The sequence below is a fragment of the Carassius carassius genome, chromosome 36 (assembly GCF_963082965.1).
Source record: "Carassius carassius chromosome 36, fCarCar2.1, whole genome shotgun sequence".
NCBI lineage: Eukaryota > Metazoa > Chordata > Actinopteri > Cypriniformes > Cyprinidae > Carassius > Carassius carassius.
Window position 1 is genome coordinate 11,266,869 of NC_081790.1, and position 26,060 is coordinate 11,292,928.

The following is a 26,060-nucleotide window of genomic DNA, read 5'->3' on the forward strand; positions in this document are numbered from 1 at the left end:
TTTATTAAATTGTAGTTTTATTTAATTTGAGTTATTTTAATAGTTCAACAAACTAAATAGAAAGGAAATTAATTAAATATATATATATATATATATATATATATATATAATTTATAAATGTGTATGTATATATGTATATGTGTGTGTGGTTGTACATACACATGTATGTAGTTTTTTTTGTGTGTGTTTGGCTTAGTGTTATGTTAGAATCATTATAATACTCTTATATCTTTTGTTCTTTAATATGTTTTCATTGTTTATATATTGTTTTTCATTTTCATGAATTTTGTTGTACGCATTTGTCATTTTTATCTAATTTCTTTATTTTTAAAATGTGTATAGGTAGTATTTAAAAAGTTTTACCTTTTTGTTTTGGATCTGTTTTTATTTATTTTAATACTACAATTGGATAAAAAAGCACTTTGGATAAAAGCATCTGATAAATGACTACTGAAAGAATTATAAACGCTACACTTTCGTTTTTTCCCCCATTTTTCATGAACTAAACTCAAAGATCTAAGACTTTTTCTATGTACTCAAAAGGTCTGGTCTCTATTAATGAGTTATCAGGGACTACATATGGATAGCATTGACTCCAGTTTCTTCAGTCTGTCAGTGTGGAGCAATGCTTACTGGTGCACTACACTAATAGCACATTTTAGAGTGGCCTTTTATTGTTGCCAGCCAAAGGTACACCTGTCCAATAATCATGCTATCTAATCAGAATCTTGATATGCCACACCTTTGAGGTGGATGGATTATCTCGGCAAAGGAGAAGTGCTCACTAACAAAGATTTAGATAGATTTGTGAACAATATTTGAAAGAAATCGGCCTTTTGTGTACATAGAAAACGTCTTAGATCTTTGAGTTCATCTCAAGAAAAATGGGGGCAATAACAAAAGTGTCGCATTCATAATTTTCTCCAGTGTGTGTTTTTTAGTTCATGTGTATTTTTAATGTCATGTGTTTTACCCTGATGATGTTTAGAAAATTGTGTGGAAACGCAAACTGTTTATGTTCTTTAGTCATAGGGCAAGTAAAGGTTAATTTGATAAACTTCAAGTCAGCATGTTTCCTTCTTTTACCATTGATTTGTATTCTTTTATTTATTTATGGCTGTTATGTCAATAACATTATATCAGTTTATTAACTGTAAAATATATCCCATACAGAGCATCACAAAGCTAACTCACAGTATACTGTACATCTGATACAGTATATTTAAATGTCCACTGGCTGTTATTTATTGCAGTGTTGTGTCTTGCACGTCCTGATTTTGCTGAGTTAGATGTGTTCCTAGGTCAACATATTTTGTTGACCATGGAACAACAACATTTTACTCCAAAAATATATTCTTGACCATATCCCTACACCTAAACCTAACCTTAACCATGAGTAATCCCTAAAATCAGAGGAAATGGTAGATAAATGACACTGTTGTACAAGCACCAAACAGTGATTTTAAGCGTAAACTTCACAAAATCTATAAACTGGTTCTTCAAATCTGATTGGTTAATCACAATGGTGTCCCAGGAACATGTCTCACTTGGTAAAATCAGGTTCTGCTTGTGTCTTACAGGCTGTGCTCAGTTTTCTGACAGCACTTCCCGACAGATGAAATCCAACCTTTATGGCTCTTAAATATTAATGCCGATGCTCAATGTCTTTTCACTCTGTAAGTATGCCATGCTTTGTTCATCTTGTTCCAATTTCCCTTAGTGAACATTCCACCCGTTTTTAAGATAATGAGGCAGATCATCACTCTTTTGGAATTTTGGGCATTTTTAAGCTTTCAGCTCTATACAAGGATTTGTAAATCATATTACTATAATCACATTAAGGCAGTATTATCTGCTGGTCCGTTTTATTGCCCCCCAGTGTAAGTCAACAGTCAGGTGTTCAACCAAACACTCGTTGCTAAATGACAGCAATCTTGGTTTCTTCACTAAGTGGTTTTGAGGTTTGCTGGTCTTGTTTGTGTTTCTCACAGCAAGTGCATATTTGTAGTGTGAAAAATCAACAACAAATTGAATATAGTTTCATTGAAAGCAAATGGCTGGATTCAACATATTAATCTTTTGCAGGTTAGGAATAGTTCACCCAAAAATTAGGATTCTGTTATTATTTATTCACCATTATGTTATGATAGAGGAACAGTTTGAAATTTAAGTCATTCACTGAAACTCTTAATGGAAAGAAGAGAGGAAGTCATTTTTGGAACATCTTGATGGTGATGACAGATTTTTGGGTGAGATATCCCCGAGTTAATTTGAACCATTTCAACCAACTTGATGTAGAAGCAAATGAAGAATCCTACCCAAATATGATATTTTAAGCCCTTTAGACAGAGAACAAAGCCATTTTTAGCAATTGAGTAACAGTACTAAAAACTTGTGGTCTACTGTTATTTATATATTATAATGTTTATTCATATTTTGGCTTTGAATAAGATTTTGTTTTTATTTTTTATTGTATTTATTTTAAGTTTTAGTAATTTTATGTGGTCATCATTTGTATTCATTTCTGTTTAAAAAAATATTTTTATATATATTTAGCTTTGATTTTCTTTCCTCTTTATTTAAATGAACAAAAAATATTTTTAATAGTTTTAATTCAAGGTATAACGGTAATGCACAACTTTCCATTAATGTTTAATTTGTTACCATTAGTAAACTCCATTATTAACATTAAATAACAATGTAAAAATATTTTAAATATTTTCATCTAAGTTCATGTTAATTTCAACATTTCAACAAGTTAAACTTAGTTAATGCCCTGTGAACAAACAATGAACAACTGTATTTTTATTAACAAAAATGAACAAAGATTACTAAATGCTTTAAATATATACTGTATATTGCTCATTGTTGGCACATTAACTAATAACTAACGTTAACAAATGAGAAGTTATTGTAAAGTTTTACCAATGATAACACCGGTGTGGTTGTCCACCAGTCAGTCTGTGTGGATTTACTGACATGATGAGCAGAACAAATGCACGGCGAGGAGGTGAAGTTCGGAAAGTGAGTCACAGATGCGCAGAGCAATGGAAATCTATCTGCAGCTTCTATCTTCTGATGCTCTCATGAAGTTTTCACAGACAGTGGTTCATTATACTTCAGCATATGAGTGGCTGGTTGTGCTTAAGGCTCTTCTTTAACAGAACCAGGTAGAGAATGTCAACACTGGGGCGGGATGAGATATAGGAAGCCTTTAGAGTAATGTTTACAGCGCTCGGGGAGTAAAGGCCTGTCTGGATGAGTAACAATCCTGTCTGTCTGAGACAGTCCAGCAGCCAGAAAGCTGTTTTCCTCCAGAAATAAAGGACTTTGCTTTACAGTTTCTGTGTAGGTGAAGCAGCTGGCACTCCCACCATTTATAGGTATGAAAGCAGCTCTGCTTGTGGTTATGATTACTGAGTCTTACAAGTGTGCTGTAATAGTATGTCATAACATCAGACCTTCTCTGCTTCAGCACCAGTTCTTTCCCATGGCTTTAGATCATTTACTCCAAGTGGGTTAACATTTATTGTCTATAAAATATGAGTTATACTCATCCGGAGAGGCCACCGTCTCAATTTTTGCTCAGTGTGTGAAGCCATTTAAACATACAGTATATTTATATAACAATATAAAACAGTTTCAATTTTAAAAATATATTAATAAAATAGGCTATATTAATTAGACAATATAGTCTGCATTATTTTCTGCCATGCTTTGCGACAAGCTAGTACAATTCTTGATCGTTTTTAATCTTTATTTTTTTAAGTCAGGAATATCAGCACACTCACATATTTTATTTCCACATATTATTTTGTGTTTAAAGGACAGATATATTGCATAATGAAAGAAAGTGCAGTTGGAATGGAAATGCTGACGATGAGTGTTTGCTGTGTTTTTATTATTCCAGACAAAAGCAAATCTCCTGAATGCACTGTAGAAGAAATACAAGAGGCATGAGAGGAATCCAGAACAATAGTTTGAAATGAATGGTGTGACCAAAGCCTGCAGACATGCCTGAGATGATTTCTCTGGGACAGGGCTGACTGTTGTACTGGTGTGTAATTCATTACAAGGAAAGTTCATACAAAAATGATTTACTCATTCGGATTTTCTGTCTAGAAATTTTGAAGAGCTGTTTGCACTTTTCCATTCAGTTACAATAAAAGGACAACATTTTCCCTTTTGACTTTCATTGAAAAAAAATACATTAGTACAGCTGAGTTAACAAAGACAGAATTTTCTTTTTGGATTTGGAAACTGAATTTGTCATTTCAGTTTCACTATTCATATGTTTTTATAACTTTTACTTCACTGTAGCTGTGAATCTGAAATCTCTGTGCAAGATATCGGCTGTACGCGTGATGCGGTGTTGAAAACGTGCATGCGCTTGGTGAGAATCATAAAACTTTACAGCTGCTTTCATCTTCGTTCACATTCTTTAAGAGTCAGGCATGCTTTGATTCTTGTGACCAGTAGATGCTCATTTGAGACCTTTCTACCTGGATGAGAACGTATGACTAAGACGGACCAAACCAAGACATGAGCAAACAGGTTAATTACAGCCTATTAGCAGAATAGTGAGTGTGTTTGTCTAGCATGCCTCTTAGTTAAGAGGATGTTTTGGGTGAGAACACCGCAGGAGACCTTCTGACTCAAGCTTTGTTAGAATCACTCATCGATATCCATATATGTGCACAGCATCTGATATCAGATGTTCTTGACTCATAATTCATCTCATGAGGAACTTGTCCGATTAATGTGAAATTAATGAGGAAGTTATCAACTTTATGACTTCATCTTATTGTTTTTTTGGTGGCTTGGTAGGATCTACCCCCTTCCCACATTAGAGATGAGGAACTTGCTTTAGTAATTAACATGTGTTGATGTCTCCTTACGCTCATTATGGTTTCAAGGAAGCAGCTCCCTGCTTCAGTCCTGCGTGGCTCGTGTCTGTCGGTTCATTCCATAGAGGACTGACATGTGGCATACGTATGACCATCAAAGGATATTTGCGCCATATGGAGAACTTGCCCTCCTCTTATCTCGCTCATCACGAGAAGATATATTTAGTGGACGATATGTGTGGTATATGGTCTGAATCAGTATCAAAATATAGCTGCACGCCACAATCATTGAGGTCCAAGCAGATTGGGAAATGAAGCCACATTTGAATGCTGCGGTTCCAGTTGTTTCAATGGTAAATTATAACTTCCTTGATTACAGCTGCACAGTTTTGAAGATTTTATAGCACTATATATAGCACAGATTTGATGAGCAGGTGGAGTTTGGAAAATGATGTTTCCTTTTTTTCTTTTTTGTCCTTGGAAAAAAAAAAATCATATTTTGTGTGGTGTGTGCTGCTGCGATATATATTAATTTCCTTTTGGGGATTAATACATTTTATCCTATCCAATCAGCCCAATTAATTTTTTTTTAACTGTTAGTTTTAGTTAACAGTAACAACACTGGCACACATGCTCTGAACCAGTGTAAGCACACGGTCACCTGGCCTCAGCATTTAAGAGTAATTGAAAAAAAAGAATACCGTTGTAACGGAATATACGGTGTTGTGTTTCACAGCGGCCGGAGGGTAAACTGGACACACGTTTTCCCTCTGTTGTGCTCTCTGCATGAATACAATGTTCCAGAGCATCTTTCTTTTTGCTTCAATGGTCACATAAACTGTTGAGGGACATGTGGTCTGCTAGCTTTGCATCACTGCAGTGTAATTGTTGAACTAGAGAGGGCTGAGAGTTCAAACTGGAGCAACAGGTGGAAGGCACTCTTTGATATATTAAAGGGGGAACAGGGTATATATGCACCGCAATATGTGTACTGGACAGGATATGTTTGTTGGACATGTCTGGTATGAAAACAGTGGAATGTCTGATATTTCGTATGTGGTTTCATCAGGTGTTTTTGGAGTTGGACACTCAAGTGATGAATGTTTTTGGATCACACCGTATTATAGCAACTATTACTGCATAAAAATGTCAAGACTGAAATGTGCATGTATGTACAGTATTTGGTAACTGAAAGTCCATTCAAGCTATCACGTTGTTCCCTTGAATGAACTTTATTACATTTAAGCTTCAACTGCTTTATTTTCTTAGACGACTCAAACCGTGACATGAAAGCAAACTGACCAACAGTGTCTCTTGCAGCTACTCTGGTCTCTATTAATGAAAGTGAAGTTATCAGGGACTACATATGATTGACTCCAGTTACTTCAGTCTGTCAATCATCCATCTTCGTTTTATTATTCATAAAATGGAATTATTGTAGATTTAATAATAATACAAATATATATATATATATATATATATATATATATATATATATATATATATATATATATATATATATTTAATATATATTATATAACCTAAATATAATATAAATGTTTATTCTAATAATTATGACTAATATTAACAACAACAGCAACTATAATAATAATTATAAGTATTATTATTATTATTGTTCATAATTAATTATAAACATTATTATTATCATCGCATGTTTTATATTTATATATATTTTTTTATTAGCAATAGTAACAACAATGTAAAAATAAACTGTAAAATATATTTTAGTAATACAAATATAATATTTTATATTATAAATTATTTTGTTAATTATGAATATTATCATCATTGAATGTTTTATTTTTATATATCACTTTTATAAACTATCATCTAATAATAATAATAATAATAATAATAATAATAATAATAATAATAATAAATACAATTTGGAAAAAATATTTTTCTAAAATATTTTTCCACTTTTCCATATTTTTATGTAATTTCTTTTTTATTATAATAAATTAATAAATATTAATGCAAGAATTAGTTTTATTGTTTGGAAAATTTGGAATATGGAAAAAGTTTAAATATTATTTCTTTAATAATAATTCAAATAAATAAATGTATTCTATATATTGTTACATTGTAAATTTGATTTATATATTTATTAGTATTATTCATTGGCTTTTTTAAGGCCTGATTTACAAAGTTACAACGTTTTTGTGTGTGTGTTTGGTTTAGTACAAGGGTAAGAACATATGTTAATGTGTCTGTAGTAATGCTCTGTAACCTGAGGCAGTCATTGATAAAGTGATCCTGCACACACTGACACCAGTTCAAGTGTGACATTCAACCTCCACCTTCTGCTCGGGGAGGGCAAAGGTACTTCTGGTGTCATCCCGTCAATTAGCCACTCGTGTCATTACTTGGCTCTACTTTTTGTGACCTCTGGATGACTGTGGATTGCTCACCCTCTTCCAACAACTCCTAACAGTATTTCAGAAATATCGGTTATACGTTACTTATACACGCTAGAAGCAAACCCCCTTAGCAAGACTTTAAAAAGAAGATAAAGAATCTAAATTCACTTACACACTCTGAGTTTATCATTTTCAGTTGGGTTTGACTAGAGGGAGATTACTTTATCCTAAAGGGCCTGGGAATATTTTCGTTTGTAGTCTCCTCCTACTTAAAGCCACCTGGGCCTCATTTCCTCACTTCCTCTCCATACACTTCATATCTTTCACTGAGAGTTAAAACACCTGATAAAATGCCCTACTGACACCTGAGGCCAACTGAAAAAATAATTTCTGAATGAAAAACCCAAGAGGGGCTTCATGAGAGTATACAGATACAACACATTACTTCAAGAAAGATTATAATTTCAGTAAATATCTGTTTACACTATCTGCAATATGTACAACATTTATTTGAAATAAGATGTTTTGTATGACCCTACTCGAACAAAAACCTTGCCCTATTTTTCTTTCCTACTCAGTAACTTTTTTTTCTCAGAGTAGCATTGCCTTAAACATTGCATTGCCCAGAGCTGAGGACCTTACACACCTGAGTTGTCGCTAGAGCGATTCAGATAGATTGTGTTATCATTTAAACATCCCACTTCGCTTTCCCTGAAACGAGAACTAATCTAACCAATGCATTATTTACCATTAGTGAACACTTACCTAATGCAAATTTCAACACCAGGCAACTGGAGTCTTTGTCTTGGAGGTACTGATCACTTAATGCTATTTAATGAGCTTGGGGATTGTGGCAGGTCACAGGTTCAAATGCCCAGAGGTCCATGTCACACACATATGACAATTAAGGGTCTTGATCCGATTTTCAGATTCACTGAAATGTAAAATCAAATGCATTGTGTTAATAAAATCACAACTTCAGTTGCACATTGCACATTCAGTAGCGTATAGCATGCAAAAGAAATCTTCTTTTGGTTTTTAAAGTGGAAAACTTTCACTCTAGTTAGAAAATTAGGGCAAATTACTCTCACATTGAAGGCTGTCAGAGGTGTTAAACATTTCCCACTGTGGTGGCGTCACTTGTAGCAGATGTGAATTACACAAACTTTTTGTAGTGCTTACTATTTGGAAGCAAGAGACCGTATTGCCTTATTGGTAGCAATCTTAGGGGCCCAATGTCATTCCTGCATAGAAATGCAAGAACCGTATTGGAGTTTCCTCTTAAATATTGTGGTTGGCTTGTAAATTAATCATTAAGAAAATCTTGGATTAAATGAGAGTAAGATAAATGTAGGCTTTGAAACTGGCTAGTATATTTACCCATATTTAGCTTTCAACACAGAACTTAGGAACAAACAGTCCTTTGGAAATTCTCTGCCTGAAACCCTCTCTTTTAGCTTGCACAGTGACACACCTGAGAGAGAGCGAGAGCCCAGGCAAAGGTCCTCGCTGCATGAAAGGTAGAATTTCACCCCTTTGAAGTAACAGAGAAGGATTCAGGCCCCTCATTAGCCAGATAGAATCTACACTCAGACATGTAAGTTAGCGATTCAAATCTGTTGGGACAGATTGAATTCCGTTAAATAGTGCTGTTTTTTTAGTTTTCTCAGGCTCTCTTGGCTATCTCTTATGGGGCAGCAAACAATGAGAAACACTGCAGGACATTCAGTGGCAAAGGCTGGCTGGGAAAAATCATCTGGCTGTCTCATATTCGCTGCTTTCACAAATCCCCCCATAGATAGGTTATCTCTGTGAAAGGCATTCTGTAGCCCCAGAGTCTCTGCTTTAATATGATAATGATTATTTGAGATGACAAAAAAGGAAAACTTGGTCAGCAGATTTTTATTGACATTTTTTTTTTCAAAATATAATCTATGATTCAAATGAGTGGGATAACCAACCCTGCACTAAAGCAGACAACGCTATTTGGTGTATTAGAACAAAAAAAAAAATGTATATATAATATTAAGGATATTATATAATAATATTATGATAATAATTTTGAGATATATTTCACAGACATTAATTTGTTTTAACAGGTTGATTAGCAAATATTAGAACATACTTTTATCAAAAACTTTTGTACAAAAGTATAAAACATACTTTTTTACAAAAGTACTTTTATCATCTAGCACCTGTTCCAGGGTGGTCCGGCATTCACTAGAAACCAGAAGAACATTGAGTTCCTCTTTAAAAATCAATTACCTGTGTTGTAATAATCAGAGTTCCCAGAGATCCCATTCTCCTGATTGGATCCTTGTCCCTAGTGTTGGGAGGAAATGTCTGACAAAGGAAGTGTGTGATAAGACCAAGGTGTTTGCAGGGAGACGTGAGATTAAGTGCTGAACCAACACTTCTGAGGACCGCGGGCACCGGGTTAGACCAGCACTGGGTAGATGGAGCTCATGAGGGTTATGGGGAGAGGAAAGACACCTTAGATTAAAAAACAGCCATTAATCTTCAGACATGAGCTTTTGAGAGGATAAGTCTAGGGTTTCGGGTTTTCTCCTGTTGTTAAAGTTTGTCTCACTAGAGGGAACCAGTGCCAGTGAAGTTGTGTTAACCCCAGACACAGCATCCCACATCTTTGCAATGAAGAAAATGTTTGAAATAGTAGTTTGAACGTTGGGCTATAGAATATAATAACAATTATTTGCCAAGCAATGCTTTGTGCTAAAACAATTGTGAGATACTAAGTAAACTATAAATGAAATTGGCAAAAGGTCAATTGTTTCTTTGAGCACACTGGAAATGTTTGTTAACACAGCTTTGAAGACATTTCCTACACTTCTTAACATTATATTAACAGAAAATCATATTGTTTTATGAATGCATTCAAATGCCTTGGGCACAGGTTTATTTGCACTAACACATGTTTCATTTCCCTCTTCTTTTGCAGCCCTTCCCCCCACCCATAATGAGTAAACGTCTCCCCTGGTTAGTGGTCGACTTCCTCGCTTCTTCGCGACTCCAACAGCTCTTTTGACATAGGGTAAGTCTGTCATGAAATGGTTACGCAAGATGACCTGAGAATTTCAATAAATAAATTTTCTCCTTTAAGACACCCCTCACATAATTCCAGAAATGTGCTTCTCACACCTTGTTTAAAGTATTAACTGACTTGGCTCTCGGCTGCACTACAGGTTGGAATTCAGGACTGAAGATGTGCCCAAATATGATACGAATGATATTTACTTGGCAGATGTTGAATTTGGCTCGATTTTTCCTCTGAAAAACAGAGAGGGATGTCAAACAAGAGGAGAAAAGCGGAGATACGGATTCTGTTGGATAATATGAAAAGGAAATTAAACAACACACAAACCAGTCTCGAGATAGAGATTGTTTTCAGGGTGAGCTCTATCCCGCGAGAGCACTGATGTCTTTTTTCGTTGTGGTAAATGCCCATTAAATGTAGTTTTATGGCTATAAGACTTAATTAAGCTCCTATAAACTGATTCCGAATGTGTATTGAAGGTACAAACAGTTCAGGTGCATCTGAGACTTGTTATTCCTACTGTAAGACAGAAGACTGATGAGGACAGCGGTAAATGAGGGGAAAAGCGGCAATCAGATCCAGGTGTCCCTGATAAGGCTCACATGCCACTGGGGGGGGGGGGGGCAGTTAGCCGGAGGAGACCTGTACGGGTCGATGCATGGGGCTCCCAGCCCAGATGGGAGGGAACAGGGTGGGAGGGGCAGTGAGAGAGAGGGAGACACTGAGAGTGGGTGAGGCAATTGGGAGAAACAGAGTGAGACAGATAGGAGAGGGGCGAGGAAAAATGCCCCTCTTCGCCTCTCATTCTGACGCACACATGCAAGCAAAACTTGCACACGCACACACAGATCTTCAAAGCCGACTGCTTTTCATAGTCTCCCTATTAGCTAAAGAGATTACATCTGGGGCCCTGAACCAAATAAATAAGGTGAGAGGAGTGTCAGAGCTCAGTCTGCTCCACCTCAGGATCCTCTCAGCACTTCAGTGGTGAGCAGAAAGGAAACCCACTTTTAATCAGAGGGACACTGAGAGAGCTGGACACAGCAGGGATTACAGGTTTTTTTCCTACTGTGGATTCCCCTCGTTTCATCGAGAACAGATTCGCTGGCCTGTTGCATTCGGGTCGTTTTGCCATTCTTCTCTAGAACATTTTCTTTGCCTCTTGCTGTCCTCGTTCCCCCCAGTCCAACAGAACAGGGGTTCTTCAGTGGATTGTACGTGGGAGAGCAGGAGGAGGTGAAGCGGTTCCCTGAGGAGGTGTTTTGAGTTATGGATGTTGACACATTCCTTTTGGACACGAAGAGATCCGGATCCAACCTGAGCAGCGCAAGCAGACACTACCGCCACGGACGCGTCACTGGGCTTCACCTCCTGGTATCACCCTTTCTCCCGGCCAGCTCTTCAGCATGTACCTTTCTGTGAGGCTCTTCCCAGTCTTCCGAGCTCCAGGACAATGTGCAAATGGAAAGTGACTAAGGGTGCCTCAGCCTGGTTCCGTCTGTCCTGCCTTTCCCTGCCACTGCTGCTCCTGCTCATGTGTTTAGCTCTGCCTGTTGCCTGCCATGACACCCATAGGGCCGTACGTGCCCCAAGGGGCACCAACTCCTCGTTGTCTGCCGTGGTGGGGCGGCATGTGCGCAGCTACAACCACCTCACGGGGGACGTGCGCAAGAGGAAACTCTTCTCCTACCAGAAGTTCTTTCTCAGGATCGATAAGAATGGAGAAGTCAACGGCACCAAAAGCAAGGACGATCCGTACAGTGAGTAACGCCCTTTTTCCCCTCTTTCCTTTCACATGTGGGTCCCATAGAAGAAATGGCACTGCTTATTTCCTGCCTCCTTTGATTTTGCAGTCAAACATCCAGCAGATAATATAAACCTTACCTGGTGTTGGTGGGCGCGAGCTGCTGTGCGTGGAGTCGGGCTTTGCACGTGTTGCTGAGAGGTAGTCGGCTCTAATGTTGGTCCTTAGGTTTCAGAGTGCAGATTTATTCATAGCAGGTTTCCTGAAACCAATTTGAAATTACTAGGGGAGCCTTTCTTTTCTGTAAAATGTGCAAACTGTTGGAAGTTGCTCCCGAACATCACGCAGTCCATCAGTTATCTTTATTTCTCCTGTCATAACTTCCTAGTCGCTGCAACAAATGGCTTACTATTAAGATTTTATTAATTTCAAGCACATGACAGGTGTTTTTTTTCTGTTGAATGTGTTATCATGTTCATTCATAAATAATCAGAAGAATTTTAACTTTACACTTTGTGGCATGTCCAGACACCCGGCAGGGAGCTCGAAGCACCTGGTCACCACACTCCCAAATCTCCCTCTGCACTTTTTCGTTAGTAGGTTGCACACACATTGCCGCTAATAAAAAAGGCTTTGACATATGTGTCCCATGTGCATGCTGCTCTGCTTTTTTAGACTATGGTGTGCTGGAACTTCGCAAGACATGGCTGTGGGTATTTCAATTAGCCAAACTGCCTCTTAAATGTGTTGCGCAGAAAGTCTCTTAATAAATCCAAGACCAGGCTTGAAGAGTTTTGGAAGGCTTTCAACTTCCTTCAAAGAGTTTGTCCAGAAAGCTGGACACTGTTAGGTCCAGTGTTTTAGACATTGAACGTTTACACTTATATTTATTAATGCTCTAGCTTTTTTAAAATGTAATTTAAATAGAAAACAATTATACATTTATATCTATCATGTCTATTAAAAATGACAATCTACAAATCATATGCCATGTTTTTGTACTTTTCCCTATGCCAGTGAACTCTGTACATGTTAAAAGATTCCCACCACTTGCTTACCACATGTAAAAAAAAAATGCACTGTCCTTGTTAGCTCCCACATTGACCCTTAGGAATGAAGCATACTGCTAATAATGTTCCGGCCAGATGCAGTGTTACAGTGGGGATTCACTTCTCGTTTCAGTGCTGATATATCTGAAGTGTGCATATGGCCTGAAATGTCTGCAGGAGGCATAGCACTGGGGAAACACTTGTTGGTGAATGGATAATTTTTCTAAAACAGATTGGACCTCTGCCATTCCTCTGCTTTCCCTGCTTTTTTTGCGGGCACTATAATTGAATTCGAAGGGCCTTTGGTGCCCACAAGATAGCAGCAGTGCTCCCTGTGTCCCTTGCTTTAAAACAGCAGCACGGTGAAATGTTAGTGTGCTGCGTTTACGACAAGTGTGTTTGCTTGATTTATTCTGTAATCAGAGACCGTTGTTGTTGCCGCAAATGCCCGTAAAAAGGGCAGAAATTAGTGGCTTGCAATGTTATGTATCATCATGTACTTGAAACATCAAAACATCCTCAAAAGATTTTACTCCAGTTGGAGCCACTGGCATTTTAAAAGGAACCAGTCCCTTTTGCGGTATAATATTTCTCTTGAGTTAACAAAAAGAATATTCCCATGAACAGCATGGCGTGTTATTGTATATAGACTGATGTCATGTCAACAATTATCTTTGTGTTTGAAGGCCCGGTGTTTGAATAGAGCTGAATTTTATCAAGAGGGAAATGATCTGAGCCACCAAACACAATTTTAAAAAATATATTTTTAAATTCCACGTTTAATGTTTATGCAAAGCACACTTTGCATTTTGCTGAAATTAACAGTCAAATTTACTTAAGGTCAGTAGTTTTTCTGTTTTGAATGAGTTACAGAATATACTTTTGGAAGATCACAAAGCAGAAGAAATGACATATTTTATTTTAATGAGACATTAATGTAGCCTATTTACCAGCAATGCACATATAAAATGTCATGCCTTGACGCAAAATGTACATTTACACCCCCGTAAACACTTGCAGTAAATCAAAAGCCCGTATTTTATGAGAGGGCCAATATTTGTTTTGCATATTTGATGTGGAAAAATATTTGCAGAGAGCCTAAGTATGATAGATTGTTACATTTCCCAGATTCAAACTCCCAGTCAGAGAGTCTCTTTGTCCATGTTTGAGTTCTCAAGTCAAGCCTTCTTTAGTTTTCAAGTCCACAAAAGACCTGTCTATGTGCAGCTTGAAATCCTATCCCACCCATATTGTTTGATTTCCTTTCAGAATCCATCAGCTCAGTATCACTTTTGTCACATTGTGTCTCCCCCAAGACATTTTTGGAAACGGCACCCCATGCTGGAACTCGGAGCTGTCCTCGGTGTATTGAGCGAGCCTAACAACAAGCTCACTGTGATGCAAAAGCTCTCAAACGGACCGGCTGGAGTTCAATCTTTCTTTTCCTGTTTTGATCTTGTTTGCCTTCTCATTCTTCTGTGCAATTGTTTTGTGTGTATCAACATGGCGCTGATGAAAAAGTCAGTATCGTCACAAGCACAAAACCTCTGCTGTTGGCATGGCCGGAGGAAATTGTTAATGAGGATCATTAGTCTTTGACAGCTTTGATTGAGGGATTTGTCCGATCAGAGTTCAACTACTGGTTGAATCGTAAGGTCTAAAGTGCAGGGGTCTTTCCAATCATTGTGTCAGCTCTTGGGCAGCAGATCAAACAAGGGTCAGGCTTGCATTCATTATATGTCTCTCACTCCATTTGGGGTCAGTTTAATCTAATAGGGCTCAATTAAGAATACAGATTATTGCTGGTCTAATGAGGTGTTTCCAGGCCAAACTCCATTAGCTTTGGTCAGAGTGGCACACTGGAAAATTGTTTTTCTTTATCAGAGAATATAAATTTCTTGGTTAATTTCAGGTGTTTAGTTTTTTTTGTATGCGTTGGGCTGAACCTTATCAATTATATAACAAACAAACCCTTGCTTTTGTTTGCTGAATGAATGTTAATGTTCATTAACTTGTTTTTCCTTCTGTGTTCCATCAGCTTCTGTCGGTTTACCTTTTATAAAACTTGTTTTGCTATTTTAAGGAGAAGGAAAGATGAACAAGCCTATCCTGTCAAGTGTTTCTCAGAAACTAGCATGGAAGGACACAGCTTGCTGGCCTGGTGTGACATTAAATCTTTCATCAGGAACAATAACAAGATAACTGCAAGCAGCTCTCGGCATGTCTGCTGAGACAAAATGGAAAATAATCCACTAATTCTAGTTAGTATGGGTATGATTATGACAAAATCATAAATGTCCCTTATATTTGAAGATGATATTATTAATTTAACATTAAATTATTTACATGTTTACATCTGCATAAATTATCATAAATATTATTATTATTATTTATATAGACAATTATGCAATCTTTTATTTACAAATTGCATCTTGCAAATTCCAACAACAAAAAAAACTATATGGCCCACAATGCTTTTGACTCATTTTTGGTGCCACCGTGAACTGAAGTGAAGTATTCTCACTCACTACTCACTGATAGGCCTATAGACTCACTAAACGCCTTTGTGGCATTCATGTGCATAGTGAACATGTCTGTGATTGGTCATAGTGCCCAACCACTGCAAAAAAGAATGTTGAAAACAAAACATTTTGACAGTGATTTATTGTGCAGCCTTACTAGTGATAATTTTCATATGATATCTGATCACCGATGTATAAACTGTATGACTGCATGTCTATCATAACATTGGTTTATTCAGTTGCCTCCTGATTTACAGCTCAAATGTAGTTGTAAAATGACTCACTGGTGTAAATGAACGTGCAATGTGTGAATTTAAATGACATGTTGCTGGCCCTGGCCACATGGATGGCACTCTTCAGAAGTGTTTGTGCTGTCTGTGGTTACGTGCCCGTTTATAGCTCTTGTGTGAAATCCCAACCACACAAGTAATAATTACTTATGAGATTGAACTGATATGCAAAAGGTTAGCGTAAGCTTCATTCTCTTTGCCCTTGGCATCCTCATAGACTTTCTCCTTACTGATTCATAAATAATACAGCAGCTTTCACAAGACATTTTAAGGATCACTACAAGATACACGGGCCTCAGAAAATGCAACATGTTGATAGCTTTGACATGTTTACTTATAAGCTGTCCATTGTGTTTGTTCCATCTACCTGTACAATAACTCAATTCAATTCATTGAACAATACTGTTCAAACGTTTGGGTTCAGTAAGATTTTATTACTTTTATTTAGCAATTACCTATTAAATTGATCAAAAGTTACAGTAGAGACAGTGTTGGGAAAGTTCACTTTCTACATGAACTAGTTCAAAGTTCAATTCACAAATTTTAAAATGAACTAGTTCAGTTCATAGTTCAAACTACAAAATTTTGAACTAAAGTTCACAGTTCCAAAAATGAACTAGTTCATAGTTCTTTTTTTCCATACCTTGCGAGCTATTATTTTTCAAAATTATTGCCACAGCCCATATAGAATCACAGACCGCAATTATTTTATCAGTTTTAACAATGAAGCTTTGCGTCAGATTTCATCTTCATATCCAATTTTGAATCCTTATCCAACCAGGGTTTACATTAGCATTGAGGGGACAGCATTTCCCCATTGTTGCTTTAATGCTTTGTCTCCCATTCTCACCGACCTTGTCATAAACATCATAAAATTCTTTTATATGATCATACGCCTTCTTGCTACATGCTGCTGTCCTTTGCTGTTTTTTTTTTTTGATGACGCGTCACGCATGCGGCGGACGGCGGTGCGACACTGGTGGCTGGTGTTGCCAGATTGGGTGTTTTTCCGCTACATATTAAGACTCGTTTACGATGTGTTTTAGCCGGGTTTTCGCCTGGAAGGCTCTATAGTAATCTGGCACCCTATTGAACGAAGTTAACCTGAGAGAGCATGCCGTTCACAGACACCAGAATGAACGAGTTCACAGGAACGTTCATCAGGCATTAATACAGCACGTTCAGTTCACGTTCGCCCAAAATATGAACGAGTTCATGAACTATCGTTCAATGAACGCGTTCAGGCACAACACTGAGTAGAGACATTTATAATGTTAGAATGATTTCTGAAGAATCACGTGATGCTGAAGACTGGAGTAATGCCTTCTGAAAATTTGGCTTTGCCATGACTAGAATAAATTAAATTTTAAAACATGTTAAAATAGTTATTTATAATAGTGTTTATTATTTAAAAATGCAGCCTTAGTGAGGAGATAAGAAACTTCTTTCGAAAACATTAAAACATATTCCAGACACCGAACTTTTGAATGGTGATTTATGTTCTAAATATTTTATTAAAAATAGTGTCTCATATATATACCCACAACACGTGTATATTTTGTAGTAGCAGCTCAACATCTTCATCTAGTAAATACATCCAGCTTTTCCCTTATGAAAGTACAACTTGGAGGAGTGAAAGACCAGATGTATGGCTAACCTCTGACCCCATTACCTAAAGCAGAGCACCATTTGTGCCATGAGATGTTCTGGGGAGAAACAGCACTGTCTGTTTTCTGTTGTGGTCTGTCTAATTGCCAACAGACAGTGACTAAAAGCACACTTGCCCACAAACCAGTGAGACGACAATTGTTTTGGAACTGTTTTCAGGAAACTATAAGCTTTTAGGTGATCATTGAGCAGTGTACGGAGTAAGAAGCCAGGTACAGGGAGTTTAGTTATGATAACTGTGATATCTACAAACACATGTTTTTAAAGCCATTGAACAGGAAAGAGTGGGGGAACGACTTTGCAAGGTCTTTCAGTGTCCTATAAATCTGTTAAGTGTTTGATATGCTACAATTTTGGACAAAGAAGAGCATGGTGAAGCTTTCCTCAAACACATCTTCTCATAAGCTCCAAGGGGAATTCCTAAGCGATATGTGCTCGAACAGATGGTGGCGGTTGGTGCATCAAAGCATTGAAGAGAGATGAGGACCAGTGTGCACAGAGATGCATCTGGCCTGTCAAAGTGACAGGAAGTTTGAGTGGTCTTGCATTGGTTCCCGTTAGGATGGGTGTTCTCTTTGACATTTAGGAGGAGGTTGGAAACTGTTTGCCACCACAGAAGGTTGTCTGGATGTTTGGGTATGTTATGTTATGTGTTTGGGATGATGCATGCATGGTTGCATGTGCGCAAAGTGTTTCAGTGGTTTCATTGCCCAGGCAATGCTAACACTGAGGAAATCTGTCTGTCATCAAAAATTAGCTGAGCACAAAATTTTCAGTCCTCTGACAGTGTGCAGGGTGGTTAACAAATGCCTGAACAGTTAGTCAAACAAAAACATGATACTTAACATGCTCTGATGGTCTGAAATAACATGACATATGTGAAGAGTTTAGGGATAATGATTCATCCACAAATTAAAATTCTGTCATCGTTTACCCACATGCTGTGAAACAAAATATGTGTATGTATGGTAAATCTCAAGACAGCCCATTATATAGGGAGTCTGAGTATGGAGCCTAGCAACTGGAAGAGAGAAAGAAGAATTGTAGCATACTCATTTTCTAACTTTCTCTTCTTTATGTGCTGTTTCAATGAGTCACATTTTAACAGATTTATAGCGGGAGAACAGCACTACTGTTTTCACTACTGTCCGAGGATGCATTACGTAATATGAAATAGAGCTGGTTCTTGTGTTTTAAGCTCAGACTAAAGACATGCACATTTGAACCATATGCCCCTGAGAATCGTAATGTTATCATGTGTTTAAATACACATCATCCATAGGGCAAGTCACTGGCCTTAAATCATGTGTCCCTTTTAGCTTTTTAAACACAATCATTTGTTTTTCTTTAGGCCAAGCACAGTAAAAGACTGAAGACTGCATGCACACTTTTAAAGAGTTACTGTTTCTCGTGTGCACAGTTGAAGACTTTGTTACAAATGTAATCCAAAAATGCAACATTTGACTTTTTCTTCCCACTCTCGCACCTTGTAGTGTGTGCTTGGTTTAGCGGGCTGGTCATTATGTTTTGGCAAAGGATATGGATCTAGGCCCCTAAAGACAGATATTTAGAGGCAGATGTGCAAGGGAGTTACTGTAACATCTGAGAAGATAAACTGGTGGATGTGAGGGAGAACAGATTGCATAACTCTCTTTACCAGTGAGTTTGCATTGTGCTCTATTAGCAAATTTCAGTAGGAAAATCAGTAATGAAAGCCTGTTTATGAGGTGCTGAAAAAATTAACAAAATTGTTTTAAGAAAAATCATCATTCTTCACCAAGCTTTTAACACCGCTCTGAAAAAAGTATAGCTGTTATTCTGAGTCTGTCTACAGAGGCCACATATGCTTTCTGTAAACCATTTTGAAAGGCTAATTAAAAAAAAAATCCTCATGGATTTTGTTTGTACATGATCAAGAGCATCGGGTTATCATCATCTGAACTGTTTTTGTAGCTTTTAACATAAAAATGTTGCATTTCTCCATACAATCCAACAAACAATAAGCAAAGGGCTGCTTACAAACACTCTTAACAGTCCTTCTAGTCTGAGTTCTTCCAAAGTCACTTTACACTGCAAAAAAAAAAAAAAATTTCTTAAATCAAGATACATTTACTTGAAAAACATTTACTTACAAAAAACTAAGATTTAATACCATTAAATTAAGTGACTTAATGCATAAAACAATTTTAGATATTTGTACTGGGAAAAACATTTTTTTTTTTGCAGTGTATCTCAGCAGAGCTAGAATGGGATAATGAGACTGGCCCCCCAGACCTGTCCACTGATCTCCCTGTGCCCAGGAGCCAGGGGCCCATGGAGCCCAGATCAAAGGTCCAAGTCACTGTCATCAGAAGCCAATGACGGGTCAGCAGCAAAGATGCCTTTTAATGGGGACCCTTTTCCCTTTATGGGGTTCATTGAAAAGACGTGTGTGTCAGGGACGTGGCGGTCCGAGGTTCCCAGGACAATTAAGTACCCTGGTGTAATATATGACTTGACTTATTCAGTCTTTGCACCGGTGTGGAAAGCTGACAAGCAGTTGAGGGTTCCCGAGTGCAAGTAAGATTATTATTTTGACTTCTGGAAACGATCCAGTCAGCACGCTGTTAGGAAAAAGTACATCTGCCTGATAAAAATTGTTGTTTTCAAACACATTTGAAGGGGATGGGGGTCTCTTTCACTCTCTCGCAGGCTTTGGTGGTGATGCAGGTTGCACAAAGCTACAAATACGAGGCTGTGGGGTTTTTTGTAATTACCACAAGATGCGATAACCTGAGTTCTGTCACCCTGCCAAAAAAGCATTGAACGCTATTAAGCGGGAATGGGGGCGGCCACCTACAGAGCCTGGAGCAAGAGCCTAGTCTACTGAGGGAAGATCACGCTAGGCTATGATGGGGCACTCTGGACCATCGTTGGGCCATGGGCAGTGCAATGTCACAGACACATGGCCGCTCACAGGTAGGGTTTGAGTTAGGTGGGGCTGGGCTTGTTAAAAATCTAAGGCTTTTGAGTTTTAGTAATCCGAGCCCTAAAGTGGAGTAAAACAAGAATTCTTGGAGGATTAGGTTGCACTGCAAAAAAAAGAAGAAGAAAATGATCTCTCTTTTTTTTTTTTAAGATAATGCCTTGGCTAGTGCTTTGAATAATGCACGCAGTGAAATCATGTTTGTCAGAATACCCCAGCGCCGAGATATAGATGTAACAAAACATTGGGTCTGCCAGGAAAACTGTTTAAAAGTAATCACGCTCTTATGAGTCAAGACTTAGCTGTCTGTAGAGCGGCCATTCTCAAACTGTGCTGTGTGAGAGATTTCAAGTGGCCAGGTGAGATTTTCTGGCTGATAATATAAAATAAATAATACATATATAAAATATAAAAAAATAAGGGCCTGTGAGTTGATTGGCTGACATAAAATAATAAATAAAGAATAAAAAAAATACATTGCTTGTAACTAATAACCATCAAGTACATTATCGTAGTAGCAGAAGCACCCTTTATTATTTGAATTTTTTTTAAATAAAGTTTATAATAAAAATACAAATAATAAATCAAAAAAAAAAAGAGCTGAATTCAAATAAAATATAAATATTCAATTTAAAGCTTCAATAAAAGTTAGAAATGTTGCCTTGGCAATTTGTATGCTGTTCAAAACTGCAAGTAATTGTTTTCATTTTATTGGGGTTTGTCTCAGACCTGAGGTGTTAGGTGTTCTGCAGTCACTGATTAAGTTTGAGAACCACTACTGTAGAGGTTTGTTGAGGTTTAACTCTTTCATGACTGCGCATATGCATTTTAATGAGCCAAATAAAACCGTAACAGACTTGTTGCACGCACAGCTGTTGTTCTTGGTAATGTCTTCAAAATGTTGATGTTGATGTAATATGTTCTTGAGAGCTTACTGCACTTCAGACACTGGGCTTAAAACAATTCTCTGTATTTTTAGGTCAAATCTCATATTAAATAACTGGTATTTGGCAGAAATCTGAAATGAAAGAGGGGCAGATCTTAAATGTTTATGATGTGGAAGAAGAAAGCATGCAGAGAGACCTGTTGCTTAGATGCCTCCGAGATGTTTTGGTTTTGTAAATCCAGCCTTTTGTTGCAGACCTGCATTTCAGCTTCAATGCAGACAGGAGAAACACTCCTGGGACTCGTGAGGGAGTCATAAAAAAGAAAGAAAGACTCCAGCGTGTTTTGGTTTGACAGACCACATCAAATAGCCGAAAGTAAACAGGTGCTTTCTGCCAGACGATTCAGGCTTTATTTTGACATAGCACGTTTTAAAGAGCAGCTACCAAATTTACTGTAGACATGACTTGCAGTTTGCACATTTGACATGATATCACTTGCTTAGGGATAGGTGCAACTGTATGATAGCTGTTTGGGATTTCTGGTCAAAATGTATATGCCCTTGTGTCATTTTGGGTAGCCGCTCCATTGCTTTTGTCCACTCTATTACTTTTTGATCATGGATTATTCCCCCTTAATCCTACCAAGTCTGTGATCCCATCTCTGAGCCCCCACCTTTTATTCTGTCACTCTTGCTCATGAACCTGAGGCAAGGGAGGAGAGAGGATAGAAGACTAGGTCTCCTTACATCTTCTCTTGGTGATTGCAACCTGAGCCCATGTGGAGTAACTGCCTTCAGATCCACTTAATCCTCCTGTTGTAGCAGCGCTTGCGCTCCTGATCCACAGGTGTGGGTTTAATTTCCTTGCATCACAAAACTCTGATGTCAATGTTAAGCATTTACAAACCATAAAAAAATTAAATGTATATATATTATGTGATTAGAATTTCAGACCATACAAAAGCAACAAGTGGGATATGTTACAGGATATTTAGTTTAGCTGTCATTAAGTCAATGTTAATAACTTAACCAGCATGACTTCCTAAATCAATCGGCATAACTGTGTTGCATCACTATGGAATTACATTTGGTTCAATAAAAATTAACGTAACTTTATAAAACTGAACGTAACTTTTTCAGAAACTATCAAAAATATGCCATTACAAAAGAAGAAAAACACAATGAAAATAAAAAAAATGAACTCTGTTAAGCCCGCCCCCACAAGAGGTTTGTGTCAAAAACACCAAACGAAAAACTGCAAAGCATAAGCGAAATCTGTGACAATGCATTCAGAATCCACGATTAGCGAAAACGAATCTTTGAAAAACATCAACAAAGAATGAAGCATATTTGAAGAGCCTGTTAAATTTGTGCGAATGAGTTGATTTTTTTCATTTTCATTGTGTTTTTCTTCTTTTGTAATGGCATATTTTTGATAGTTTCTGAAAAAGTTACGTTCAGTTTTATAAAGTTTCATTCATTTTTATTGAACCAAATGTAATTCCATACATCACCAGCTAGACCAGCACTAATTACCCTAAACTAGTAAGGAGGCTGATGCTGGTCTTTTCAGCAGATTTGTAAGCTGCTCACTTGCTTTAGAAGCTTGTTTTTTTTACGGTTTTGATGTGTTGTTGAATAGTTGCAGATAAAAGCACTGAATTCACTTAAGCAGCGAGGTAAACTGAACTGCTCGTGTTCATCAAAGGCCAGAAGCTGCAGGCAAAAGCTCTTTTAACCCCATACACAAACAACATAGGATCATATAGCCCTGTTTGCTACTAGGACATGCTTTGGTCTGGGACTAATCCCATCTAAAGCGTGATGGCTTTATGGGTTTACATAATTGCCTTTTAAAAGGCAAAACAGTAATGGTTACCACAACTTGAATCACTAATGACTACAAACCTCTGCCAGCATGCCTTTCAGCTCTAAAAACTCCAACAAAGAACAAAATATGACTTTTCATGTCATAAATGAGCACTTTTGAACGTAAGTACTCCTGCATGGGAGGATGGAGAATTGACTGTAGCACTGGGGTTATGAGGTGGATTGTGGGTAAAGTTCAGGGAGTTCATTTCTGTGATGCTTTTACCTATATTTACATGTTTATTTGTTACCAGTTCTATAATTTTAGGCTTACATTTAATCTATGTCATTATGCAATTACATGTTTCATATGACACCAGCAGTGCGCACTGTTTAATGTAAAATAAGTATTTGCATAATTCCGAAAACTCTAAAACCTCCAATGTTTTAATGTGGACATTATGTAAATTATACGTTTACGTTTGTTTTCTAGGTACACTCGAAATCAAGTCTGTGGATGTGGGCATCGTTGCCATCAAGGGGATTCAAAGCAATTACTACCTTGCAATTAACAAGAAAGGGGTGGTCTACGGGGCGGTGAGCATCATTTTCTCTTCTTTTCTCTTTTAATTATAGTTAATGACTGGACTCCACAGCAAATAATGATAACGTTTCATGATCCCGTCCAAGCCAAAGACGTCCTTCTTATCGGGAACTATTAAACAACATTCAGAATTTCTAAACTATTTATAGAAATTCAGCTCTTCACAAGCTTCCAGAAAGATCCGTCAGCCCTTGGGTCCTTCTCAGAGGCTTTGATGTCAGAGAGCCTGCTCTATTTCTCATGTCTCGGGGCACTTAAAAAGCCCGGGGTTGTTTTAAAGGACAGTTCCACTCCATTGCCTATAAACAATCCCCCAGCAAAAGTCGGCTTGAGCAAAAGAGTTCTGTCATCTTTGAAAAAGTAAGCCGAGAAAGCCCTCTTCCTTACACTGTAGTCTCTTCTCCAAAACTGCTCCATGCATGTGTTCTCTTCCATTCACAATCCAGCCATACAATACCCTGCTCGCTCTTTGTTCCGAGTTCTCTCCAGCCCCATCGCCTCTCATTCATCCGCTCTCATGAATGGCAAATGTTACCTGAAACAGGCAAAAATAGTGACGTACTTTTCCCAGAAGTGTATCAACAGAGTGGAAGGGGAAAGTCCTAAAATTCAATTGCCTGTGCCTCTGTTGTCCTCTCAGAGAAATGCAATTTTTTCTGAAAGTCGTGGAAGCAGTTTTGATAATGTTAATATGAGAGGACATATAGTGGACACAGTTTATAACATAATAGATTAATTCCATTCCAAAATAGATATGAATTTAAATGTAAATATTTTTGATATTAATATGTAAGAATTGATCCTTTTTAATGGGTCAACATTGTATATTATATTATATTATAACAATATTCTGTACATTTAATAATACAACATTGTGGCATAATATTATATCCATTTCATGAAATATTTTTTTTCACTATAATACTGATTTGGTTTGCATTCATTACTTTTTAAATAAATCAACAAACTGCACTGCATGACCAAATATGATATCTCAAACTGACTCAAGTATGTCTTCTTCTTTCAGAAAGATTTTGGTGTTGACTGCAAGCTGATAGAGAGGATAGAGGAGAACAGGTACAACACCTATGCCTCGGCAGAGTGGAGGAACAGGAAGAAGCCCATGTTCGTGGGCCTGATGGCCAACGGGAAGCCGATGAGAGCCAAGAAGACCCGGAGAAAAAACACAGCCACACACTTTCTTCCCATTCCTATTGTGTAGCTACTCCCCACCAAAAGGGAACATTTAACTGCACTGAGGAAAGACTTGGAATTTTTGGACAGTTTGGAGAAGGCACTATGTAAAGGAACTAAGAGAACTTCTTTTCACTGAGTCCGATTGTTGTCACATATTTGTTTTTAAGTTATTGGCACCAGGGAAAATATGGGACTTTTTTTTTTTTATGCCAAACCCTTTTCTAGCAAAGGAAAGGTTGGACCAAAATCTACAGAGAGGAATCGGACATTGCAGTCTCCTAGAATGAACTGAAGAGATCTTTCTCAGAGTGTATTGCTTGTGTGGATTTGTGTGTGTGACCTTTGGATGCAGTTATTTATGCTGTACTAACTCATACAAAACACTCTAACAGACTCTCAAACTCTGTGACTCAGTGGACTGAAAGTTATGCTTACTGGAAGCACTTGCTCAAGGTGCAAGGCTGAGAGGCAGAGACGGAGACCCCGCATCTTTCATCCGAATTTAGTCAAGCTAGCACCATAGCGTAAAGAACTCTAACATTATTAACATGCAAAAGCCACTGTATTTGATATCTTCATTCTTTACCTGACTGCTTTGAAATAAATTATTTATTTTATGTAATATTTAAAGAAAAACAGACAAAAAAAAAACCTTTAAATGGACATTTTTTTTATCATGTATGCTCCTCTTTTAAAAAGCTATACTATCGGTTACACATGAATAAATAAATATATTTCTCCTTACTTTGCAGAAGTTGTGTCTGTGATGCTGAGAAAAGCTCATTTTCTTCTTTTATTCACTTCCAAGTGGTTAAATACATCTGTAAAACAAATGATCTTGCTGCACTTATAAAGGGAAGGGGTGATAAGGTTAATTCATTTTCTGTACCTTCAAAAACTACCAGCTTTAGTGATTTTCTCAGTCACTGTTTACATTATAAAATACCATAATTGAAACCACACATCACTGTTTCATAAAGAAAGCACAAAACTATAACTATGAGCTCATCTCTAAAAGCATTCAGGAAGGTCTTCAGTCACTG

At 37.4% G+C, this 26,060-nt stretch overlaps 1 protein-coding gene and 1 long non-coding RNA gene across 2 annotated transcripts; both read left to right on the forward strand.

The window, feature by feature from the left end:
- The first annotated feature begins 1,570 nt into the window (after positions 1–1,570).
- LOC132116692 (uncharacterized) lies at positions 1,571–10,875 on the forward strand. Its single transcript, XR_009425677.1, has 3 exons — positions 1,571–1,676; positions 10,188–10,280; positions 10,432–10,875. It is a non-coding gene; the product is annotated as an uncharacterized LOC132116692 (long non-coding RNA).
- Positions 10,876–11,010: 135 nt separating this feature from the next.
- On the forward strand, positions 11,011–25,700 carry LOC132117139 (fibroblast growth factor 10-like). Its single transcript, XM_059526223.1, has 3 exons — positions 11,011–12,043; positions 23,710–23,813; positions 24,848–25,700. Exons 1-3 carry the CDS (start codon positions 11,737–11,739, stop codon positions 25,040–25,042), a joined length of 606 nt encoding a protein of 201 aa, XP_059382206.1. The 5' UTR covers positions 11,011–11,736; the 3' UTR covers positions 25,043–25,700.
- The last annotated feature ends 360 nt before the right edge of the window (positions 25,701–26,060 follow it).

Coding starts and splice junctions, on each gene's coding strand:
- LOC132117139 (XM_059526223.1), top strand. CDS start 11,737: ATGTGCAAATGGAAAGTGACTAAGGGTGCCTCAGCCTGGTTCCGTCTG. Junction 12,044..23,709: donor AAGCAAGGACGATCCGTACA/GTGAGTAACGCC, acceptor TTTGTTTTCTAG/GTACACTCGAAATCAAGTCT. Junction 23,814..24,847: donor AAGGGGTGGTCTACGGGGCG/GTGAGCATCATT, acceptor TTCTTCTTTCAG/AAAGATTTTGGTGTTGACTG.